Source organism: Macaca fascicularis, chromosome 18 (assembly GCF_037993035.2).
Source record: "Macaca fascicularis isolate 582-1 chromosome 18, T2T-MFA8v1.1".
In the NCBI taxonomy this organism is placed as follows: domain Eukaryota; kingdom Metazoa; phylum Chordata; class Mammalia; order Primates; family Cercopithecidae; genus Macaca; species Macaca fascicularis.
The window spans coordinates 40,384,204-40,407,768 of record NC_088392.1 but is presented as its reverse complement, the minus strand read 5'-3'; the positions used below and the strand labels follow the sequence as shown (position 1 = coordinate 40,407,768).

At 38.9% G+C, this 23,565-nt stretch overlaps 1 protein-coding gene and 1 pseudogene across 23 annotated transcripts in view; one reads left to right on the top strand and one right to left on the bottom strand.

Annotated features, from left to right (window-relative positions):
• The window catches only part of DYM (dymeclin), a 401,742-nt gene that overhangs the window by 312,910 nt on the left and 65,267 nt on the right, over positions 1–23,565 (bottom strand). For all 23 annotated transcript variants that reach the window (XM_074022283.1, XM_074022278.1, XM_074022282.1 and 20 more), the window contains 2 exons: positions 14,551–14,644; positions 13,460–13,593 (listed from right to left, as the gene is read on the bottom strand). In XM_074022283.1, the coding sequence (XP_073878384.1) occupies positions 13,460–13,593; positions 14,551–14,644 (228 nt within the window). The remainder of the gene's footprint in view (positions 1–13,459; positions 13,594–14,550; positions 14,645–23,565) is intronic.
• On the top strand, positions 16,726–17,151 carry LOC102134135 (ATP synthase subunit g, mitochondrial pseudogene; annotated as a pseudogene).

Here is a 23,565-nt window from a genome sequence, read left to right as displayed (position 1 = left end):
TATCCGAGCTTGCACATAATATGTACTCAATACAATTTGCTGAACTGAGCCCAGGTATCTCAGAAAAATCCAGCAGGTAATTGCAAAGCATCAAAGCACTTGGAGTCTCAAAAAAAAGTTTAGCAATTTCTTTTCTAGGCCACAATATCACCTAGCATTCAGAAATTATAAAGAAATTTCATCCTGCTTTGCCACAAAAAGAACTGGCATAGTAACCCCATGAGAGGTAAGTACAAATCTTGAAAAGAATATTAAATCATGCTGAACACACCAATCAATGCTAAAAAGGACACACGGCAAGACTCAAGTTCAACAACCAAATTAAATCTCACTCCAAGAACCATCGGGCTTGGCTCTATTATTAGTGAAAAAAATAAAATAAGAGAGTAAGTCACACTTGTCTCTGGGACTGCATGGTTAGTTACCAGATCTAACTAAAATCCCTCTCATTGCCAAGGCTGCCCAACATAACTCAAGTTAACAACCTACTCCAACAAGTTGATTTGTTGGTATATAATATATACTCAATATATGTTTGCTAAACAGTCACTCCTTAACTCATTCTACAGGATGTAGTGTCCCAGGCCCAAGAAAGAACACTTAAAATCACTCAGTGATTCCCTAAGGAACATTTCAGACCAAATGCCAGTTTAATAACACCCCTGTTCAGCCAAGCAGCCAGCATAGTTTTTTAATTACGGAAGGTGAGAGACCAAGTATTCAGGAACCACAGATGGTGCCTGATTTGATTTTTTAACTTCCAGGGGTATAAAAACACCTAATTTTTACATATTAAAATGATGACAAGGATTCTCTATTCAACTCCATGTGCCACTCAAATCACGACCTCAGCCAAATTTACATTTAGGTCAATTAAGGAGTATACACACAGCTTTGTTATCAATCTAATAAAATAATGAAGATGATAAATATATTTCATACAAGTAAAATATAATATTTCAAGGCCAAAGCTCTAATAAAAGACAATAAGCAATATCCAGCTGAAATATCTTGACTTCCATTCCCAAAAAAAAAAAAAATTCCTCAGAATTCTAAATTCTTGCTTCTCAGCTAATATAGAAGTAAATAATTGTATTTTAAGTGAAGAGTGACAAGATTTGACTGCTTACTAGGTTTGACATCAAGCAAGCCATTCATATTGCATTATTTCCTTTCCCAACTAGCACTTACATCACCTTAGCTTTCTTATAAGGCCAAATATCTTCCTTAGTTCCAAAAAATAAATATAAACTCACCTACAAAAAGTATAGTAACACATTCAAGCATTTCATGCAGTAAAGAGAATCTTAAAAATTCTTGAAATTTGCAGGTCAATGACAAAATAAACTGAGGTTCTTTGAGCAAAGGTCTTTGCAAAGATTCAGTGTGTTTACTGTATTGTGAAGTTTTATAACTTATAGAGCCCATTTCTCTCCTAAGAGTTCTCTCTCAATGCTGGGCACAGTGGCACATGCTATAGTCCCAGCTACTCAGGAGGTTGAGGCGGGAGGATCTCTTGAGCCCAGGAGTTGGAGGCCAGCTTGGGCAACATAGCAAGACCCTGACTGTTAAAACAAACAAACAAACCAGAATTTTCCCTTAAAGAGTTTTAAATTACCACAATAGCTCCAGACAAATATTTTAGTATTTTAAGTCTTAGTTTCTGTAAGATCACATTAACAGCATTTACCGAGTACTCTACCCTTGGACAGGCATTGTGATGAGCACTTTATATTCAATGTCATGTTAACGTTAACCCTGACAATAACTCTTGATGAATAGTTAATGATTATGATAATCATTTTATAGATGAAGACATCAAGGCTCAGGTTAGTTTAATTAGAGTAAGGGGCAGAATCCAGATTTGAACTCAAATCTATACTCTCAAGGGAAAAAATTAAAAGGAAAATATCCTTTAAATTATTTTTAAAGATATGTTTCTATACAAAGTTGGGGGAAACTATTCAACCAATTCATGTTTCACTGAACATTGTAAATACAAAACCCCGAGTACTACGGGCCCAGTTAGGAGGGAGACATCTGAAGTACTACGTATTAGTTTATACATCAGGATGACACACAATGTATTTATCAACACATACTAGAAGTTCTTGACTCCTTCAAAATCCAATGTACAAATAATCTAAAACAATGAATAAATATAAGCTATTATCATCCGTATTGTGCAGAACAAGGTCACTAAAATCCCAGCCCTATCCCTGGAACGCTCTCATTCTAAAGCCCCAATGCTCTAGTCCCTATGAACTTCACCAAGGGAAGGAGTAGACAAGCGAGATGATATCTAGGGTCCTTTAAGGTTCTAATAATCTATACCCAAAATTAAGCGGCAGTCCCTGTTAGTTCATTCTATCCAGCATCCATTCAGCACCATGTGCTGAGATAGCACTCTCATATTGTCCTTAGGGAGAGAAGCAGAGAACAGTACGATACTGTCCTAATCAAAGGCCTTCCATCACAGTAGGAGGGGAAGGGAAGACAGCAAAAAAATTGTTTTTAAAAAGCGCTCATTGATCATTAGAAAACAAAGCAACCAGAAAAATAAAACATATGGATTTAAATCAGAATATATATAGTCATTAAAAGAAATGTTAAAAGAGTTTTGTCTTTGTTTTCTTTGCATTCAGAAGGTTGAACTGCCAGTTTTTTAATGCTCCCCAAAATTACACTGTGCCAAATACAAGTACTAAAAACTTAATCGAATAGGGCTGTACTCCAAAAACAGGTTAACAGAGTACCTTAGAAGTTCAGAATAAAACTGGCTTCCTTAAAATGGAAGACACATAATTAGATTATATTCATTAAAAACTTATATTCAGAAAATGAAAGACTCATGGTAGAGTCTAGGTTTTTGCCACTTTAATAGTGAAACTAACATTGAAGTTATCCTAAATTATTCTAAAATATTAGATTTAAACTTCTAATTAGCAAAACCAAAATGTCTCTTGTAGGTTAATCATAAAGATGAAAGGCAAAAGGACTCTTTTAAAAAGAAAAGTGATCTGCGTTTCAGTGCACTACAATATTTATAAGCTTGTGTCCTATACCATTCAAATCAAATCGATAATAATTCTGGTTGACTGCTATTATTTTGGTCAAACAGAAATGTTTCTAATTACCCTAAAAGATAATATACTCTACCAGGTTTGATTATAAAATGTGCCTATTAGAAAAGTTTAATTGATTTTGTTCCACTAATAATATAAGGGAAAGAAAGGGAGAGAAGAGACAGAAATATTACAAAATAATTACACCTATTATATGACCAAAGAACAGTTCAGGAATTCCTAGAGGCACTTTCGTTTTTCTGCAGAGACCGATTACAAGTCATATATTACAAGTCAATATTTTAAAGGATTAAGTCCATGCTTTCTTTTTTCTCTGAGCCACATTTTTCCACATGGGTTTGTTTATTGCTTTGCTTACCTATAAGGTTAAATTATTAAATTTGCTATTTAAACAAACAAAGCAAATTTATACTATACAAATTTGGGTTTACCTCCTGAGCTACCGCCTGCCCTGGTCTCTAGGGCCCAGTTCCAGCAGAGAAAGGAGAGCAGGGAACCTGCTGCTGTGGCAGCCAAAACACCTGAGCCATCTGGAAAAACAAAGCTAGCTTCACAGGACTCACTGCCATCGAGTTTGGCAAAACAAATATGCCACAGGTTTTTAGGGTGATTCCAAAGAAAGAGTTTCAAAAATGTTTTAAGCCTGGGGAGAATGGAAAGGAAACTGCTTGTGTTAGAGAGGGGGTAATTAACAAATTTTAAATATACTTCCACAAATTTCCTATCTTGTATCTTTTTTTTGTTATGTTTTGATCTCTCACAAGTCAGCCGTTGCCTTCACTGTTTGGAATCCTTGGCTCTCCACTGACCCACCAGCGTGAGGCCACTGCTGACTTGAAGCGTGGTGTGCACAGGCAGAGCCTGCCAAACAGCAGTTCCCACTGGAGGGCTTTGGGCTGCTTCAATGGGGGCACTGAAATGTAAGCCATTTCCCCGTTTTGGTTCATTTTCTCTATAAGAGTATCACTAATCTGGCAGGAAAGGGAATAGGGTGGGTAAAATCCTGGTGCCAGCATTCTGGCAGCGAAGTCAAGACACCTTACTCTTCCATATGTAGCCTTTCTACTGAGCCCTGGTCTCAGTAGGCCACCCTCCTTCCTCAGTGCCTGAGAGTTCACTCAGGAGGCTCTCTGAGTCCAGCCTCTACGGTAACAGATCTGTAGTATTAAATTGGAAAGGGGGGTGGCCTCCTGACTGTATGGCAAGGGACAGAACCTTGGACAGAACTGCTTCTTCCTACCAAGCCGGAATGCCTTCAGAGACACCTGGCACTTCTAATTCCTAAGCCTTTCCAGGGTTCTGGAGTAAGAACTGGCTTTTTTTCTGGAGTTCTCCAACCCTGAAGCCATTTAGCTTTCAGCTTTCACAGATCAGTGAAGCTCATCATTACTCCATCTTCCAACTTTCAAAATGTTATTAACATTGTGTTCCCCTCTCTTCCTCAATCTAATAAATTCACGACTTTTTGAAAGTCCCTTTGCTGATATTTTATTGGAGTTCCAGGAGAAAGCAAACACGCATGTTTAATCCACTATGCTTGAGAGCAAGTCCCACAAAATAATTTTTTAAAAATAAATTTATATTGAACTGTTTGATGCCATGGAAGTGCTATTAAAGCCAGGCTTTTGCTTGGCCTTGTCGAGTCCTGTCTCTTTCCTACTCTCCACAAAGCTGTACTCATGGGTTATGCAGTGTCTTGGGCCTACGCACCTCACTCGCCCCAGGTCTGGGCAGCTGATCTGCTGCCTCCCTCCCCTCAGTGCTTGCAGAGCTGCCCACTGCACCACAGGTGGTAATCTCTTTGAAAACAGGACTAATGCTGGGCGCAGTGGCTCATGCCTATAATCCCAGCACTTTGGGAGGCCGAGGGGGGCGGACCACTTGAGGTCAGGAGTTCAAGACCAGCCTGGCCAGCATGGTGAAACCCTGTCTCTACTAAAAACACATAAATCAGCTGGGCATGGTGGCCCACACCTGTAATCCCAGCTACTTGGGGGGCTGAGGCAGGAGAATCGCTTGAACCTGGGAGGCGGAGGTTGCAATGAGCTGAGGTCACGCCACTGCACTCCAGCCTAGGCAACAAGAGCGAAACTCCATCTCAGAAAAAAAAAAAAAAAAAACCAGGACTAACTCCCTCTCTGGGCTCTTCATCCTAGCACCTCCTACTCCCCTGGACCTTCCTTTCAGCTTTATTTCCCACCACCCCCACTTAGTTGCTTTTATCTTCAGCCTCTAAATCTCCAAAGTCTTCTTCCCTCATTTAAAAAAAATATATTTGTAAAGAAACTATAGCCAGGTGCAGTGGCTCACACCTGTAATCCCAGCACTTTGGAAGGCCAAGGCAGGTGGATCTCTTGAGGTCAGGGTTTGGGACCAGCCTGGCCAACATGGTGAAACCCTGTCTCTACTAGAAATATAAAAATCAGCGGGACATGGTGGCATGTGCCTGTGATTCCCAGCTACTCAGGAGGATAAGGCAGGAGAATCACTTGAACCCAGGAGGTGGAGGCTGCATCGAGCCAAAATCATGCCACTGCACTCCAGCCTGGGCAACAGAGCGAGACTCCGTCTCCAAAGAAAAAAAGAAAGAAAAAGAAAAAGACACTATCACTGCAGCATGGTGGAGTAGTTACTCCAATGAGCCCTCCTATAGAAAACATCTAGTTCTTGGCTAAAATAACACTTTTTAGTGCATTGATGGGCTTCCAGAATGTAAAGCAAATTTCTAAGGACTCCAACCCTATAACCAAAAGAACCTACAAGCAAATAAATGGACTTTAATCCAGAGTAAAACACTGAGCAGTAAGCAAACTCTAAGGTACGTAACCCAGAAGACGAATGCCAGTTAGAATGGAGCCCACTACGGGGAGACTAAGCCTCAGTCAGTGGCAAGGAATGGGGCCTGAACCTGAGACTCCATATTAAGTCAAGAATCGCTGCAGGAAGCTAACATGGCATCAGATGTCACAGTCCCTGGATCCCTTTAGAAGCAAATGCAAATCTCTCCCTTATTTGGAGCCTCAAATAAGATCAAACACAGCTGGGTGCGGTGGCTCATGCCTATAATCCCAGCGCTTTGGAAGGCCAAGGCAGGAGGATTGCTTGAGGCCAGGAATTCGAGACCAGCCCGGGCAAGATAGTGAGACCCCATCTCTACCAAAAATAATCTTTAAAGATTAGCCAGGCTTGATGGTATGTGCCTGTAGCCCTAGCTATTCAGGAGGCTGAGGCTTCAGGGAGCTGTGACTATGCCACTGCACTCCAGCATGAGTGACAGAAACTCTGTCTCAAAAAAAAAAAAAAAAATAATCAATGTCATCAAATACATAAGGAAACAAGCCATGAGAAGTGTTTCCAAAAACAAACAACAGATTTAGGCCCTTAAGGACTTAAAATATTAGATTTATAAGACACAAAATGTAAAATAAATATCAGTATTACCTTGGCAAGAGGAAAGAAAAACTCACATTGAAGGCCAAAGGAAAATGGAAACAATTTTGTACTACTTCATAGTTTTGCCTAGGGCTGGCTTTGTCCCCTTTGACTGATTCTCAAAAGGCATGGACTAATGGAAAGAGCTATCCTCATATAATAATACAAATTCTCTCTAACAATCTGCTACCACATCATATGTAGCCTATGGGAAAATGTTCAAATACAAAATCCTCACAAATTTAGATTACAAACTAAGAGCTTACTGACACATTACACTCATAAAGACTGCTTCACTGAAAATGCCAGCAATATCCATGTGATCACAGCAGTATTACAATGGATTGGAATAAAGAAAAAAATGCTGTGTGTGGAATAAGCCAACATACCTAAGATGCCTCAGTTGACTTCGCTCAATTGTTTGCAGATGGCCCTCCACTTTTGTAAATTCGACCTTCAAACAACCTGTACCACTGTATATTATTGACCCCAAACAGTCTTTCATATACCTAAATCAGATATCATATATCAGCTGATAAATGGATGTCTTCAGCTACTGCGTGGTCATGCTCCATTTTTCCCCCTTTCAACAGTATCTGTGTAATCATTTAATTTTATTGCTCTTTTATCAACTGTAAAAAGAAATTGGCAGAAAATATAAAAAGGGCTAAAGTAGAAATCTCAAACTAACAACATGGAAGACTAAGGTAAAAATAATTACATATGCCAAAAACAGAAAGTCTTTAGTCTTAAAAGATACTCACTGGACTTAAGCTGGTGGACCAAGAGTAGGCTCAATTATAAACACAAACAACAACACTAAAGAGCATGTATAGGGCCAGGTGAGGTGGCACACGCCTGTAATCCCGGCACTTTGGGAGGCCGAGGTGGGCGGATCACCTTAAGTCGGGAGTTCATGAGCAGCCTGGCCAATATGGCGAAATTCCGTCTCTACTAAAAAAAAAAAATACAAAAATTAGCCGGGCCTGGTGGCGGGCACCTGTAATCCCAGCTACTCAGGAGGCTGAGACAGGAGAATTGCTTGAACCCGGGAAGTGGAGGCTGCAGTGAGCCGAGATTGCGCCACTGCACTCCAGCCTGGGTGACAGAGCAAGACTCCGTCTCAAAAAAAAAAAAAGTATAAAATCCTGAACTGTCAACTCTGTATAAAGAAAGCATATATTCACAATGTCAGGTTCAAATTAAAAAAAGAAAGAAAGAAAAGCTCTGTCAGTATATGGACAGAATCACTGACAGATTACCACAGAGATGGCTCTTTCAGTGAGATAACTATCTTGATAATGTGGCCTATGGTTGAAAAAGTGTCTTTTTCCCACTATCCTTACATTAGAATACCTAGGATGCACAACAAAAAATCTTGCGTCCCAAGCTTGGACAAAGGTGGGGGGTGCAGGGATACTCTGAGATTTTGGCCCCAAAATAAATACAGCATATCTCTAAAGTGCATCAATTCACTTAATGGTATATAATGAAAAATAATTTTATATTAAAATAAAAATGATATTGTAACAGGATAAATATGTTACAGGAAAGGGGTTCCAATCCAGACCCCAAGAGAGGGTTCTTCGATCTCACGCATGAAAGAATTCAGGGCGAGTTCGCAGGGCAAAGTGAAAGCAAGTTTATTAAGAAAGTATAGGAAAAAAAGAACGGCGACTCCAGAGACAGAGCAGTCCCGAGGGCTGCCGGTTGCCCATTTTTATGGTTATTTCTTGATATGCTAAACAAGGGGTAGATGATTCATGCCTCCCCTTTTTAGACCATATAGGGTAACTTCTTGCCGTTGCCATGGCATTTGTAAACTGTCATGGCGCTGGTGGGAGTGTAGCAGTGAGGACCACCAGAGGTCACTCTCATGGCCATTTTGGTTTTGGTGGGTTTTGGCCATCTCCTTCACTGCAACCTGTTCTATCAGCAAAGTCTTTATGACTGGTATTTTGTGCCAACCTCCTATCTCATTCTGTGACTTAGAATGTCTTAGCTGTCTGGGAATACAGCCCAGTAGGTTTCAGCTTAATTTTACCTAGCTCCTATTCAAGATGGAGTTGTTCTGGTTCCCATGCCTCTGACAATGTCATGTTAAATAAAGAATAAAATATGCATATTTTGTAGTACATAATACAAAACTAAGTGCTGGATTTGCAGGTATTGAGTGGGCTATGCTCTTGGGCCCTGTGAGGATAAACATTCACTCCATTCTTGCTGCTAGCACTTCGTGGGAAGGTTTGCAACTTGCCAAGCAGAACTATGTTTTTGGTACTGCTGGCATCACAATCACGAAGGCCAGCATTAACAAAACTAACACACGCAAGACACAAGTCTAATTAAAAGCTCTAACTGTAGACATCAGTATATATTTAACAAATATAGAAGGCTAATTATCAACATAGTAAATTAAACATATTCCTCTCTTGAAACCCAAACTCAATATATGAAGCACAAGCTCTGAAAATCACTGCTGAATGATAAACGATAACTGTGAAAGATGATGGAGTGTTGGGGATAGTTACATTAAATTAATTCAATTCTATATAATTCTTGCAAACATTCCCTCCTAGAAAAAAACAAAGTATATAACATTCAAAATACCAAAATCCTGCAGAATCTCTCACACACCAACTTAGTTAACTTTCTCAAATCCTTGATTAAGTCTATACTATAACATACAGTTATATGGTAGTCAGAGAACATAATGATCAATCCCAAAAGAAGATCAAGACCAGCAAAAAATCTAGCTATATTCAGAAACAACTTAGAAAGTTTTGACTTATGTTCCTTTCCTACTTAGTGACTGAGAAAGAGACAGAAAATGTATTTTGCCTGTGAAAGTTTAGGGGGAAGAAGGAGAAATACTTGTTTTTCCAGTACCACTAATCAAATGTGGAGTCAAAGGGACTTTTATTATTGAAATAAACTTCGGTAAAATGACAAATGCTCAATCTCTAAAAATATTAGGACAGTTCAGTTTGCTTCCTGTGCCTCAGCTCCCTTTTCCAAGGTAGCTTAATGAAAGGTAGCTTCAATAAAATTTGGCTGCCCAGGCCAGGCGCAGTGGAGCACACCTGTAATCACAGCACTGTGAGAGGCCGAGGTGGGCAGATCACGTGAGGTCAGGAGTTCAAGACCAGCCTGGCCAATATGGTGAAACCCTGTCTCTACTAAAAATACAAAAGCAACCGGGTATGGTGGTATATGCCTCTAATCCCAGATACTTGGGAGGCTGAGGTAGGAAAATCACCTGAATCCAGAAGGCAGAGGTTGCAGTGAGCTGAGATTGTTCCATTGCACCCTAGCCGGAGCAACAAGGGCGAAACTCTGTCTCCAAAAAACAAAAACAAACAAACAAAAAAAAATGGCTGCCTATCTTTTTTAGAGCAGAATCTCAAAAGTTCAGCAGGAATTACTTCAGAGTAGAAAGCACAGAATCCAAGAAAGGAATGTCTGATCTACAATGAAACTGGAGAGTTGTTTCCCCTGAGAAGACAAGGTAAACATTTTTATCCAAGGGAAATACTCATGGGGCAGCCCCTAAACACATGGGGCTCTCACAGTTACAAAATGGGAAAGGGGAAAAGACACACACACACACACACACACACACACACACACACTACACCTGCCTTGGACTTTAAAAGAAAAAAAAATACATATATATATGTGTGTGTGTGTATATATATATATATACACACATACACAAACATATTCATTGCCATTTTATTCACCCTTTATAGAAACATATTCTTTACTTAATAAATTAATATGGTATAGTATCTGAAATTTAACATTTTTTTAACAGCATCAAAGATAATTTCAGTACCTATCCCCTTCCCCCCATCCCCCAAAGTTAATGAGGTAGTAATTCATACTAACTCAAAACTGGGCAAAACAATAAATGACTTTCCATGAAATGGTCTTCTGGGACAGAAGAGAAAATAAAAGATGACAGCAAATAAAACTGCTAAAATTGATATGCTTGCTTTATTCAAGAATAATAAAGTTATCCACATTTTAGCTATGAAATGTAGAACAGTAATTGTGATACTGTGATGGTTAATATCGAGTGTCTACTTGATCGGATTGAAGGATGCAAAGTACTGTTCCTGGGTGTGTCTGTGAGGGTGTTGCCAAAGGAGATTAACATTTGAGTCAGTAGGCTGGGGAAGGCAGACCCCCCCTCAGTCTGGGTGGGCACCATCTAATCAGTTGCCAGCACGAATAGAATAAAGCAGGCAGAAGAAGGTGGAAGGAGCAGACTTGCTGGGTCTACTGGCCTTCATCTTTCGCCCATGCTGAACGCTTCTTGCCCTCAAACACTGGACTCCAGGTTCTTCAGTTTTTGGATGCTTGGACTTACACCAGTGGTTTGCCAGGGACTCTTGGGCCTTCAGTCACAGACGGAAGGCTACACTGTCAGCCCTACTTTTGAGGTTTTGGGACTCAGACTGGCTTCCTTGCTCCTCAGCTTGCACAGGGCCTATTATGGGACTTCACCTTGTGATCATGTGAGTCAATACTCCTTAATAAACTCCCCTTCATATATACATCTATGCTATTAGTTCTGTCCCTCTAGAGAACCCTAATACAATAACTTTCAAAGAAAAGTGGAACATATGATTTTGCTTCCCTGCAACCAGCCAACAATGTCATCTGTTGGAAAGAAACTTTAGAACACTTACGAAACAAACTTAATTGTGATATTTTAAATTCAGCACACTCTCAAGGATGAAATTTGAATTTAAATACACTCAACCTGTATTTGTCCAGTATCAGTAGAGGGAAAAAAAATGTTTCCACATAAACAGAAAACAAAAGATTGCTGATATCTTGTTCAAGCACAAACTAGAGTTTGCTCATCTATCTGCATATTTGGGGACAGGGCATATGTAAACTGCAGCAAATTCCATTCAGTCTACAAACTTCTAACCAAAGAAAATGAAGAGCTCTTGCCTGCTGAATGTTCTGCATGCCCTGCACACAGCATTGCTATGAGGCAGTGGTTTCCTGCCCTGTGATGTTTGCCACCTTTCAGTTTCCTCAAAACCTGCAGAACTTAGTGAGATTTGGACCTTACAGAAATGAAAGGCAATAGCCTCCTTGGACATGAACCTGCCAAATGGCTATCAAGTCACAGAAAAAATGTTAAAATGTTAGAAGATGGTAAAATCGTATTTTCAAAGTGTGAGTCAAGAAGAATGTCCTTCTCTAATTTGGAAATACACTGAGGAAAAGATTGCAGTAAAACAGAAATTCATATTCTATTTCTCCAAAACCGTTTCCTGATCTCAAAAGAGGCCATAAGAAGCCTAAAGAAGGATGAAATGACTGTCCTAAGTTGCTCGATAGTATGTGTAGAAAATTTCTCTACCATCAGGTAATGGGGTTTCAGAGGGAGAAGAGATAAATACACATGGTCACTCTGCTACTTGAGTTGAAAGTATTGTAAACTATTGTTTTCTTGTATCATGTCATTTCATTTGCTCAAAATGTAACATAATACCTTAATATATTTAAATGATATAACCAGAATTTCCATAAGATTTTTGCCATCTAAAAATAGTTTTAAGAAATGCTTGAATGCACAAAAGGTTAACTTTTCACAGAATCTTTTCTACTTCCCCATAATATTGTTTTTAAAAATTCTATGCCGGGCACGGTGGCTCATGCCTGTAATCCCAGCACTTTGGAAGGCCAAGGGGGGGTGGATCACTGGAGGTCAGGAGTTCAAGACCAGCCTGGACAATATGGTGAGACCCCATCTCTACTAAAAATATAAAAATTAGCTGGGCATGGTGGAATGTGCCTGTAGTCCCAGCTACTCAGGAGGCTGAGACAGGAAAATTGCTTGAACTCAGGAACAGAGGTTGCAGTGAGCCAAGATCGTACCACTGCATTCCAGCCTGGGCAACTGAGCGAGATTCCATCTCAAAAAAAATAAAAATAAAAATAAAAATTCTATAACAGAATTTAAGAAATATTCCCCATAGACATGGATATACTGAAAAATCAGTACATTGTGATGTTGACCTAGATGAATAGTAACTCTTTTATACGTTTGTTTCCCTTTGTCAATATTTGACTTTGACATTTAAAAACAGGTATTTAGCAACCACAGTTGAAACCACAGTGAAAAATTACTCCTGGTTTTTGAAAGTTAAGTGTGATTATGTATATACACGAAATCCACATAGCACACAGACCTCCATGAAAAGTATACACATCACAAAGTTCTCTCCCAATACCTGTCCCCACAAGAGATGGTAACACATGACCTTGAATCACACAGGTGATGCTGTCAGCCTGATGAGGGTAGAGATCTATTTTGAAAACAGAACTCAGAAAACTACGGGGCAACACTGCCTTGCCCTCAGAGAGGAAAGATAGTGTGAAGCGTAACCTTTCCCTATATCTTCAGAAAAAGATGACACATTTTGGCATCATAAAACTGTCCTTGAAAATGTTACTTCTGATAAAGTGTTGTAGTCTCAAAGACACTCAGACCCAGAAGCTATTGCTGCACTCTATGAAAGTAACCTTTAACATAAAATCCGACTAGTTGGCTCCCTTAATAATACATTGACTTGGCAATAATATTTAAAACTGACACCTCTGTTTTCTGAAAGAAGTAAATACTTGTGTGAGTTTTATTTTTATGTTACTTTCTTCTTCATCCACATGCATGAAAGTCAAAATAGATGAAAGTTTCAACACCATCAGCTTTCTTACATAAAAGGAAAAAAAAATTCTGAGTCTTGACTCATTTAAATTAATACAGAAAAAGAAAAAATGACAGTATAAGTTCATTTTAAAATGAAAATTATAAGGATAACTGGAATTTTCAAAATTATACTTTTATTCCTGAAATTTTATCCTTATAATGTTACACATGCTGTATCCAGAACATCTTCAAAAACAATACGTACTGTAATTGCCAGGAGATTTTTCTTCATAAGTAAAATGAAGTTGTAATTCCTCTTCCGACATCTGACAGATGAACACTTTCAGCAAACAGCAAATAATAAACAAAGCATTGTGTGTCTGCCAAATGAAGATGTGGCTAGAAAGACCAAAATCATACAAGAATCAATATTTAAACATTAGCATCACGGTTTATTTCTAGTCCATTATTTCTTCCTGATCTGTCAACCATTTTGTCCATCCTAATTGGTAATATTAGGACAATGTCCATATATTTTAATGACTCATGATTTATTACATTGTACCAGCGATATTATGTTTTACTTCATAGTTCATTCCACATATTTTACATAGTGAATCTACTTAATAAAAATCTTTACTGATGACTGTAGGAACGACTATTCTTTGTTCTTAACAGGTATACCACATACAGGCAATTAAAAGAGAAGAAGGCTACAAAAAAAATTTTAAAGATTGTGGTAACATAAAAAGAATATATGCAAATATGTAACCAAAATTTTCAATGAGGCACTGCCTGCAGCACAGTAAAATACTTTTTATTTGTATTAATGACCATGAACTCCCAAGAAAAACTTTATTGGATTCAATGTAATTTGTTTATAAGCAAGACAATGCAAAATCTTTTAATCTTTTCAGCGACTGACACCCAAACATGGTTTTGAAAAATGCTTCAGTGCATAAAAAGTTAACCTTTCATTGATGTAAAAAATATGACGGAAATAACGGCAATAGATGTAGAATGAAATAAAACTCAGACTAAGTCATCATTTAAACTAGATAGCAGCAGCAGTGATAATGGGGGGGATTACCTTCTTAATGATAATTACATCATTATTCATCTTCTTAAAGCATATAAAGATTGTCTAAAAACCTGAAATCAAATTCCAAAATCTATAATCTCACCCCAGTGACTTAAGACACTAACCTAATACCTCTTTTACCTTTTTTCCTTAATAATAAGAATAATTCCTTCACAGAGATTTTCAAAAGACCACAGTCCATTTCCACCAATAAATGAAAACTAAAATTCACATTGTTAAATATAAAGCAAACATGGTTTAATTAGCCAGCTTACTTCTGACATTCTGCTGAGAGTTTTAGTTCTTTGGTTCTAGAAAGGAAGACCTTAATCAGTGCACCAAGATTTCCTGTTCGAGGATTGTTTTCAACTGCAAGAGAAGAAAAGGTTTTAAAAAGTTAAATTTAAGAACTAAAATCAAAGTGAGCTTATCATAACACTTATAAAACCAAATGCCATATTGAAATTGCTCAGTGACCAACCTTACTGTTAATTTCACACCTAATTACAGAAATAAGCAATGAGAGAAACTGCTGCTCTTGGTCTTAATTCTGAACATCAAAAACTGATGTGCAAAATGAAAATGATAGAAACAGTACAAGTAGCCATCTTATCTCAGAATGCAAAATCATAAAGGAAAAAATAATAGTTAACAGACATAGTCAAGATACACAGTAAATCTTTCTCTAGAAAAGATTTTTAAAAACTCAAAAATTGATCATATGTCCCCAGTATATAGAATATAATAAACTATAAAAGTTTATTAAATCTAAAACACCATCCAGATCACAAATCATTTGAATGAAAAATTAAGAAAATATATCAACAAAGCAGTGTGGCTAGAGGGGGAGCTATTTGACCAGCCAAAACTTTAAAGAATTTGTTTTTAACTTTAAATGACGGGCACTTCAGCAACTGTATCAGTAATCAGATTTAGTTTCTAGATCCAGGTCTATAATTAACTGAATACTGAACCTCAGACAAATCACTTACTTCTCCAACCTCAGTTTTCTCATCTGCAAAAGAAACAACAGCTAACATATGATGAACAACATAGAGTAGGTGCTTTACATGCATTAACTCATTTAATCTTCACACCAACCCTCCAGGAAAAGCACTAGTATTGCTTCCATTTCACAGATCCTCACCTGGAGGTTGCTACTTGCTCAAGGAAACATCCTTATCAACTGGCTCAAATCTTTGACTTTAAACTGCTAGGTGAAGCAACCTCTATAATCAAGAAATTGGACTTAATGAAACTATAAAGCTCTACTAGGCTGCATAGCAAGTCACAGAAGCATGGAAGCTAAGAATTCATCAGAAGGGAGAGATTATTTTGAAGAACCTTTCATTTGACTGATGAAGAGACAGGCTCAGAAAGGCTAAGCTCTGGGCTTAAAGTCAACAATATGTTAGTAGCAAACACAGTCTTCTTCCTTGACCAGTGGTTTTCAAAATGTGAGATTCCAGAGTCCTGGATAATTGTTTCTCTTCTGAAGTGTATTTTTAACTAGTTTGAAAACTGGAAATGCAAACACTCAAACACACTGGCTTGGGGAGCCAGGAAACTTCATTCTTACGAAGATCTGGGAATTTTGCATATATTTGAACTTCTTTTTTTCAAATGTAGAAACAGGGTCTTGATCTACCACCCAGGCCGGACAGCAGTGGTGCAATCATAGCTCTCTGCAACCTTGAGCTCCTGGGTTCAAGTGATCCTTCTGCCTCAGCCTCCCACGTAGTTAGTGCTACAGGCATGCACCACCATGCTCAGCTAATTGTATTTTTTGTAGAGATGGGATGGCCCTATGTTGCCCAGGCTGGCATATTGGAACTTATTGAAATGTGTCAAGATTTGAAAAAATGAAGTTCTCCAGAATATTTTTTAAAATTCAGGCCCATACACATATATTTTAAAATATTATACATGGGAGTAAGTACAGCATTACAGCATACCTGCATTGCGCTTAATAACTGCCAGGCTCACTCCCTGCTGCATATGTCATGACTTGAGAGTCAATCCAAGTAATTGCCTAACTTTCTAACTGTGATAAAATGACAAGCACTTTGCTATTCCAAGTGTGGCTCATGGACTGGCCACAACAGCATTATCTGAGAGCTTGGTGGAAGTTCAGAAGCTCAGGTCCACCATACTCCTAACTGAAGTTGACAGCACTTCTCAAAGTTTAATGTGTATTTAAATCACAAGGCATTCTTACTAAAATGCAAATGGACTCCACATGTGAAATGTGCACTGAGATTCTGCATCTCTATCACTCTCAGGTGACATCCACTGCTGCTGCTGCTAGCTGAAGAATACCACTGTGAGTAGCAAGGTGCAACATTTGTTGTCAATCAGCAGTTTTTGTCCAGCCTTCACAATCAAGAATAGATATGTGGGGGTGACATTCAGCCAGCCATTCCGGGCGACGGACTTTGCATTCCAGAACCATGGCCCAATTTGTCCGTAACCTTGTTGAGAAGACCCCGGCTCTGGTGAATGCTGCTGTGACTTACTCGAAGCCTTGATTGGCCACATTTTGGTACTACGCCAAGGTTGAGCTGGTTCCTCCCACCCCTGCTGAGATCCCTAGAGCTATTCAGAGCCTGAAAAAAATAGTCAATAGTGCTCAGACTAGTAGCTTCAAACAGCTCACAGTTAAGGAAGCTGTGCTGAATGGTTTGGTGGCCACTGAGGTGTTGATGTGGTTTTATGTTGGAGAGATCATAGGCAAGCGTGGCATCATTGGCTATGATGTTTGAAGACCAATCTTTAACATCTGGTTATATTTGATTTATTATTTGAGTATTGTTGGACCATGTGTGATCAGACTGCTATCTGAATAAAATAAGATTTGTCAAAAAAAAAAAAAAGAATAGATATGTGATAAGATAGTAGATAATGTTAAGAGTTTCACTTTGAAACAAAAATGTCCTATTCCTCTTTCAAGTTTTAGTGTTAATGAAAAAATACCCAGAGACCTCAGGATAAACTTTTTAAGAAAAAACAAACAAACAAACAAAAAACCAGTTAAGGTTTGCAAGTGCATCTCTCTGGGACTTTATCTAGCTATTGTAAATCCAAACAAAATGCTGAAACAAACTAAGCTGAGGGTAACATGACTACAATCATCACTCAGAATCCCAACTTTGAAATCTTTGTTCATTCAACAGCCCCCTTTATTACTGAATGGCCTTGTAATTGTTGAATGTATAAATGATTAGCTATTTAAAAAAATAAAACATTGTGTTTTTGGAAAGAGTAACCAGACTACTGGATTGATATAATTAAAGCGCTGTGTACCTTCTTCATTCATTCATTCAATCAGCATGTATTTATTGAGCTACTCATATGTGCCCACACTGTTTCAGATACTAAGGAAATATTTGTAAAGAGAACTCCCTGTCTTCGTGGAGCTTACCTACCAAGACAGTTAAAAAGTTTCCATGATACTCTTTTGGATAAGATGAAGATTAGGGTAGTAAGTTAATAAAATTAAATACACTCAATGATTTTAAACAATACTCCATGGTAGATTCAAGATTCCAAAATATCTCAATGGTAGAAGAAAAGAAATTTTACATGATCACAGTTAATTGGTGCAAATAAAATGCTATGTTGAAGCTGAATGAGCTTCGGGAACCAGAGTAACAACACAGGAGGTCCAACCGGAAAGCAGAAAAGTGTAATGGGACTAGATTACAGAATCTGACAAAGTTCAAATCTCAGTTCCACCACTGACCAGCTGTAGAACACTTGGCAACTTACCAAACTGGCCCCTGCCTCAGTTTCCTAATCTGTAAAATTAAGATAACAACAGTGCTTGATAAAGAGCTAACTTACCTGATGCTAGAGCTTGAACTTGTAGCAGTCTGTTAACTAGTGATGCTCGTGTAAAGAAGGGAATGCCCCCATCTCTACAAGAATTCAAGCAAAGTTTGGGTAACATTCAGATAAGGGTATTGTAGACAGGATTTCTGTTTGAGATGAGAGATTAAATTTGCTTCTAGCCCCTGAAACAAACTTTTCTAAGATCTCACTGAAAGACTCATGAGCTCTAAAATCCAACAACCAATGTAGAGAAAATACAGAGGAGAGAGGACAAGATGACCCCACACAGGGATACAACGAACAAAATCTACATTGTGGGAAACTCCACCACTCAGTTTCTTCAATAAATACACTGAGAGAGGGAAAAGAAGAAAAAGACAGATGAAAAGGGAAACTTGCTATGAAAAGAAATATAAAGACATAACCAAAAATAATGTGTGAACTTATTTGGCCCCCAGTTCAAACAAAATGAGACAATTACAAATTTGAACACCGAATATTTTGTGATATTAAAAGTTGTTTTTTTCATAAGATCATGGTACTTTTTTTTTAAGAATCCTTATTTAGAGATACATATTCGGCTTGGACAACACAGCAGCATATGGTGGAGGGAGAGGTAGAAAGACACTGATGCAGATGATCAACCTGGGAACTTCAGAATTCCCTCATACCTCAAAGCCAAGAAGCGAGGGTAATGAAGGTCCCATTTAAACTAAGAAGACTTGGACAAATAAAACCTTCTCGGGCTCTATAAATTAGGTTGGGAAATATATCAATTTGCTCTCAAACTAAAATAACAGCAGATTCAACAAGCATCTATAGGATCTACACAAGCAACAGAGGAAATAAACGCAGCTTCTCTGGGAGCAAACAAGGCACCTTCATGGGTTATATCCCATCCCCTTACTCTGCTTTATTTTTCTCAACAGCCACCATTATATAAACTAGATATACTTATTAATTATCTGGCTCCTCAATGAAATAAATAGATCCATGAGGTCAGAGACCTGGGTCAGTGTTTTTTGCAGTCACAGCCCAAGCTTATGGGATAATTCCTGTAATATAGTAGGTGCTCCATAAATATGTTAGTTTAATGAAAACGAGAAAATAACAACAACAGCAACCAGAGGATAAGAAATGAGTTACAGTGAAACCTCAGAAGAAAAGCTAAATCAAAATTGCCAAAAGAATTTTAATACATAGCAATCAACAACGGACAATAGGAAAATTAACCATCTATTTTTTAAAAAAGAACAGAAATCCATTGGGGGAAACACATGTAATGAAAAGAGAGCAAGCCAGGCACAGCAGCACACACCTGCATCCCAGCACTTGGAGAGGCCAAGGTGAGAGGAATGCTTGTGGGCAGAAGTTCAAGACCAGCCTAGGCAACATCACAAAAACCCATCTCTACACAAAATACAAAAATTAGCCAGGTGTGGTTGTGCATGCCTATGGTCCCAGCTACCCAGGAGGCCAGGCAGGAGGACTGCTTTGAGCCCAGGAGGTTGAAGCTACAGTAAGCCATGATCACACCACTGCACTCCAGCATGGGCGACAGAGCAAGACCATGTCTCAAAAAAAAAAAACAAAAACGGCTGGGGGCAGTGAGCCACACCCGTAATCCTAGCACTTTGGGAGGTCGAGGCAGGAAGATCACTTGAGGTCAGAAGTTCAAGACTAGCCTGGCCAATATGGTAAAACCCCATCTCTACTAAAAATACAAAAATTAGCCAGGCATGGTGGCGCATGCTTGTAATCCCAATTACTTGGGAGGCTGAGGTGGAGAATGGCTTGAACCCAGGGGGCGAGGGTTGCAGTGAGCCAAGATCATGCCACTGCACTCCAGCCTGGGCAACAGAGCGAGACTCCATCTCAACAACAACAACAACAACAACAAAAAGAGCAGCCTATCTACAAAAGACTAGAAATGATTAAGAAACAAGCTAAAAATGCAATAACAGCTAAAACATACACTACAATAGTAAAAGAGGAGAACTGGCAGTGTATAAAACATTGAAATCAATCATACAAAGGAGGAAATATGAGAAAAGAACAGAGACAAAAAGATACAGAAAGTAAAGAACAGAGATCCAACCTGAACATTACGGGCGATCAAGAGGTAAGGAGAAGAAACTAAAACACAAAATCAGAGCCATAATGAAAAAAAGAAAAAAGAAAAACAAACTTCTGAACTGAAAAGGATCTTAATACACCAATCAAAACACCTCATCAAATTATAGGAAAAACCATACAGAGAAAAAGCATAATGAGAAATATTTATCACCAAGAGTTAAAGGAAAAAGTCTCATGAACAAAAAGAAAAAAAAAAGAAAAAAAGGACAAATGAGGCCACAGAACTTGGGAGATATCCCTAGGTTAAAATGCCAAAACAAGAAGTGAGGATACCTGGCTCCTGAAAAAATTGTATTTATATGCCAAAGGACTAGAGTAAAGAGCAGACTCTTTCAGGAGAGGACGGTACAGCTGCTTCTTTACCCTTTATAAGCTGGCAAATGTTTTTCCTCATCCCTCACCTACAAGGAGTCTGACTATCATGCGAAACAACTGACCTGGCTCTCACAGCATTATCCTAGTGGGTAAGAACTAGGACAAAGAAGGACCAGTGGACATCTTATTTACTGTGAAGTATTTAATATGAAATCTGGGCTGGGCGTGGTGGCTCAAGCCTGTAATCCCAGCACTTTGAAGGCCAAGACGGGTGGATCACCTGAGGTCAGGAGTTCAAGACCAGCCTGACTGACATGGTGAAACTTCATCTCTACTAAAAATACAAAATTAGCTGGGTGTGGTGGTGCATGCCTGTAATCCCAGCTACTTGGGAGGCTGAGGGAGGAGAATCGTTTGAACCCAGGAGGTGGAGGTTGTAGTGAGTGGAGATCACACCACTGCACTCCAGCCTGGGCAACAAGAGCAAAACTCTTGACTCAAAAAAAAGAAAAGAAATCTGATCAAGAAAACCTCATGTGTACATTCAGGAAAAAGGTAATAAAGCTAAGCATAAAAAGCCTAACAAAAATAATGGCCAGTGCTTTGGGGAGGCTGAGGAGGGATGCATGCTTGGGGCCAGGAGTTCAAGACCAGCCTGGATAAGAGGATGAGACCCTATTCCTTAAAAAAGAAAAAACAAAAAAACAAAAAAGGCAACATATTTCCCAAAACTGATGAAAACCATTAATCTACACATCTAAGAGATGCAAGCCACCATGCCAGGCTAATTTTTATTTTTATTTTTGTAGAGACAGGGTCTTGCTATGTTGCCCAGACTGGCATCTAACTCCTGGCCTCAAGCAATCTTCCTGCTGTGGCCTCCCAAAGAGCTGGAATTACAGGTGTGAGCCACCACGCCTGGCCAAAAAACTCCTTTAAAAAGCAAAGAGAACATGTTACAAGCAGCAGGAAAAAATCTCTCAACATTTTCAGGGGAACAACAATACAATTAATGTCAGACTTATCTGAAAAAATAGAGACCAGAAGACAGTAGAATAATATGTTCAAAGTGCTGAAAGAGAAAAAAATGTTAACCAAGAATTCTATATCTAGAAAAACTACCCTTTGAAAATGAAGGAATCAGGAGAGAAAGAAACAACTTTACACTGAAGAAACTTGATAAATAGTACCTCAGCCAAGTGATCAATGTCAACACCATCAGTGATAAGTCATATTAACAGCATGTCCCCTTGATACAGTGTGTTCAGAACAGCACTTCATCTCCATGGTCTTCCTTCCACAAACCTATAACCCCAGTTTAAGTATGAGAAAGTCATCAGACAACTCAAATTGAGGAACATTTTGGAAAATACCCTACTAATACTCCCCAAAATCATCAAAAGGCATCAAAAATGTGGAAAATTTGAGAGACTGTTGCAGACCAGAGAAATACATGACGATTAGATGTCATGTGGCACCCTAGGTGGGATCCTGGAACAGTGAAGGCACATTAGGAGAAAGCAAGTGAAAGACTGAAGTGTGCAGTTTAGTTAATAGAATTAACATAACCTCATTTTATCATGCTTTGCTTTATTGTGCTTCAAATATACTGCACTTTTTACAAATTGAAGGTTTGTGGCAACCTTGCAGTGAGCAAGTCTATCAGCGCCATTTTTCCAACAACACATGCTCACTTCATGTCTCTGCATCATATTTTGATAGTTCTTGCAAAATGTCTTCATATTTATTTACTTACTTTTTTCTTTTTTTTTTTGAAACGGGTCTTACTCTGTCACCTATGGGGCTGAATGCAGTAGTGTGATCACAGCTCACTGCAGCCTCAACCTCCCAGGCTCAAGAGATCTTCCCATCTCAGCCTCCTGAGTAGCTACTCAGGAGTCATCATGTCTGGCTAATTTTCTTTTAGTATTTTGTAGAGACAGGGTCTTCCTATGTTGCCCAGACTGGTCTCAAATTCCTGGACTCAAGCAATCCTCCCGCCTTGGCCTCCCAAAGTGCCAGGATTACAGGCCACCATGCCCAGCCAATTCTTGCAATATTTCAAGCATTTTATTGTTATATCTGTATAGTGATCTCTAATCAGTGATCTTTTTGTGTGTGTGTGTCAGAGTCTCACTCTGTCACCCAGGCTGGAGTGCAATGCTGCGATCTCGGCTCACTGCAACCTCTGCCTTCCGGGTTCAAGCGATTCTCCTGCCTCAGCCTCCTGAGTAGCTGAGATTGCAGGCACCTGCCATCATGCCCAGTCAATTTTTGTATTTTTGTAGAGATGGGGTTTCACCATGTTGGCCAGGCTGGTCTTGAACTCCTGACCTCAGGTGATATGCCCACCTCAGCCTCCCAAAGTGCTGGGATTACAGGAGTGAGCCACCGCACCTGGTTGAATCAGTGATCTTGGACGTCACGTTGTCACGAGCAAGAAGATTATGACTCATTAAAGGCTCAGATGATGTGTTAGCATTTTTTTGTGATGCAGTTATAAGATTAAGATACGTACATTTAACACATGTTATTGCACATTTGATAGACCATGGTATAATGTAAACATAACATTTATAAGCACGGGGAAACCAAAAAATTCATGCAACTCACTTTATTGCAATACTGGCTTTATCTCAGTGGTCTGGAACTGACCCACAATATCTCTGGGGTATATCTGTACCAATGTTGATTCCTTAGTTGAAACAAATGTACCATACTAAAGTAAGATGTTAAAATAGGGGAAATAGGTGAAGAGTATACAGGAACGCTCTATACTAGCTTTGAAATGTTTCCATAAGTCTACAGCTATTCTAAAATTAAAAGCTTGTTTTAAAAATCTCAGTAGATAGTTTTAACAGCAAATGGGACATACCAGAAGAAAAGATGAGTACCAGGGACAGTAGCTCACACTTGTAATCTCAGCACTTTGTGGGGGCCTAGATGGGAGGATCACTTGAGCCTAGAAGCTCAAGACAACATGGCAAGATCCCACCTCTACAGAAAAC